Raw genomic sequence first — 2,086 nt, 5'->3', positions numbered from 1 at the left:
AGCATAGCTCTCTTGCTTTTATTACGTATTATGACTTAGAGATCAATTCATTTCATTATATTACATTTTAATTATCAAGTATATATGCGGAATAATATAATACCACCATCTGAAATTTTTATAGCTATGCTATTCATTTTATCTCAAGACGGTTAGTGGCATGTATGCGGATATAAAGGGATATCAGTTATTTGGCGTCAATGAAACTTCCAATTACTGCACTATTTGTTGCTAGTACTGAACTGAAAATTGTACACATACATAGAAGATAGACATAGACACATAGATAGCAAGAAATACAAAAAGTATATATATATCTATTTCTATAGTTTTCATTAAGATCTCATTAAAATATCAATACAGAGAAGGTCGTTTTGGTAAATATCTCGCAAAATAGAATAAGGTAAAAACATTTCGTTGACTTGCTTCTTGTTCAATTTTCATCAAACGTATTTTAATTAAATTTTCAAAGTTTTATTTCGATCCACTGGTAGAAGGTTTGTTCTCAATCGCCGACATTTCTGTAACGTCGCCAAACCCCTGAAATTGAAATAAATTGCTCTGATACTATATGTTTCTCTGAAATCTTCTATAAAACGATGTAGGTAGGTTTTGGATGCATCCAATGGGGAGATGTCACCCGATATTTTGTTATTTTTACAAATATTGCGTCATCACGTGATAGCGTTGTGACAGACTATCACTAGATACTTTCGACAAAGCTAGTGCTCACTGCTCAGCTGCGATTATACCGGTATCATTGTGAATTGCTTGGGCGGGGTCATCGCTCTTCAGTTATAATTTAAAGCTTCTGAATGATAGATAGATGATTTCAGTGCAAGTCGCATAGGCTACCGGTACTGTGATTAGTCGTTGGACTATCGTGTCAATTTATCCGAGCAATATTTTGATGCATCATTCTAACTACGCCATTGTTCCTATCTAGTTTATCTACAAAAGGCAGCGTGAGTTTGAAATAGCCAAGTAGCCACCCCATGGAATAAATTAGGTATCAGTGGCGATGAGCAATGGAGCGATGGTAAGTAAAAGGCATGAAATATTCTCGGATGAGATAAAATAAAAAATCACACTTGGACAAACGACGTGATGATGAACCTGGGAGCCATCACAATATCATGCATGCGTTTTTGACCCACAGTCATTCATGGTCCCAATTGCTTTCCTTTGATGCTTTCAACGCGTTGGTATAAAATTTCTGTTTATAATATATTCGAACCTGATAGGTGATGGATGTGGAACGTGCAATGACTGATTTTCTTCTTTTTCTGGTAGAGCAGTCAATACAATCATAACAAATACCTGGAATACAGAAAAAATAAATGCAAAAGATAAATATAACGTTTTATGAAATATACATGAACGAGGTAATTTGTAGTCTTGCGGTTTCGCAATCGCCTTTCAGTGATCTCGTGGTTAGCGATTTTTTTAATACTATTGACTACCGATACTGTAAAAGATTTGATACTCTTTTGTGGTTTTTGTTGTTATTTAATTGAGCGTTTCGCTCTTGTTTATAAACATACCGCATACAAAAATTCTATTAGTCAGTAAAACTTACCAAAGACAGTTAGAATTAAAACCGTTGCGGCAAAGGCAGTTAACGCTGCAAGAGCGTAATACTGAAATTGTTTACTCAAGGGATCATCAGTCGGTGTGAAGAATTTTTGCTTTGCAGAATTCCAGTAATTATTCAAGTGTTCTTTAGGACTACCCATAATGTAAACTACAAGTAAATAATAAAAGTACTTTTGTAATTTAAACAAACAGCTGAAGGTAATACACAAATGGATATTGTAGCCAATGCGCCCATAAATACGTACCACGTACACGACTGCGTAAAAATTAATTAGGCTGAGTTTATGGGAGCCAGAATTGGTCGTTCTTTATGGGAGCCAGAATTGGTCGTCGAATGTTTTTATCTGGCAACCGAACGCTGGTATTGTAGAGAACTCCAATGAAAGTTGAATGATGGAGTCGGGAGATCATCTAATTGGGGACGAATTCTTGACTGAGCTGTTTGGACGTACCTGCCTGGACGTACCTGCCTGACGTACCGAGTACCAAC

General features: G+C 36.0%; 1 protein-coding gene across 1 annotated transcript; it reads right to left on the bottom strand.

Annotated features, from left to right (window-relative positions):
* Nucleotides 1-303: 303 nt before the first annotated feature.
* LOC120346163 (uncharacterized) lies at nt 304-1,812 on the bottom strand. Its single transcript, XM_039415831.2, has 3 exons — nt 1,580-1,812; nt 1,238-1,320; nt 304-540 (listed from the first exon to the last, which is right to left on the bottom strand). Exons 1-3 carry the CDS (start codon nt 1,734-1,736, stop codon nt 475-477), a joined length of 306 nt encoding a protein of 101 aa, XP_039271765.1. The 5' UTR covers nt 1,737-1,812; the 3' UTR covers nt 304-474.
* Nucleotides 1,813-2,086: the final 274 nt, after the last annotated feature.

This window comes from Styela clava, chromosome 8 (assembly GCF_964204865.1).
Source record: "Styela clava chromosome 8, kaStyClav1.hap1.2, whole genome shotgun sequence".
Classification (NCBI taxonomy): domain Eukaryota; kingdom Metazoa; phylum Chordata; class Ascidiacea; order Stolidobranchia; family Styelidae; genus Styela; species Styela clava.
This window is presented reverse-complemented; position numbering and strand designations above follow the sequence as displayed.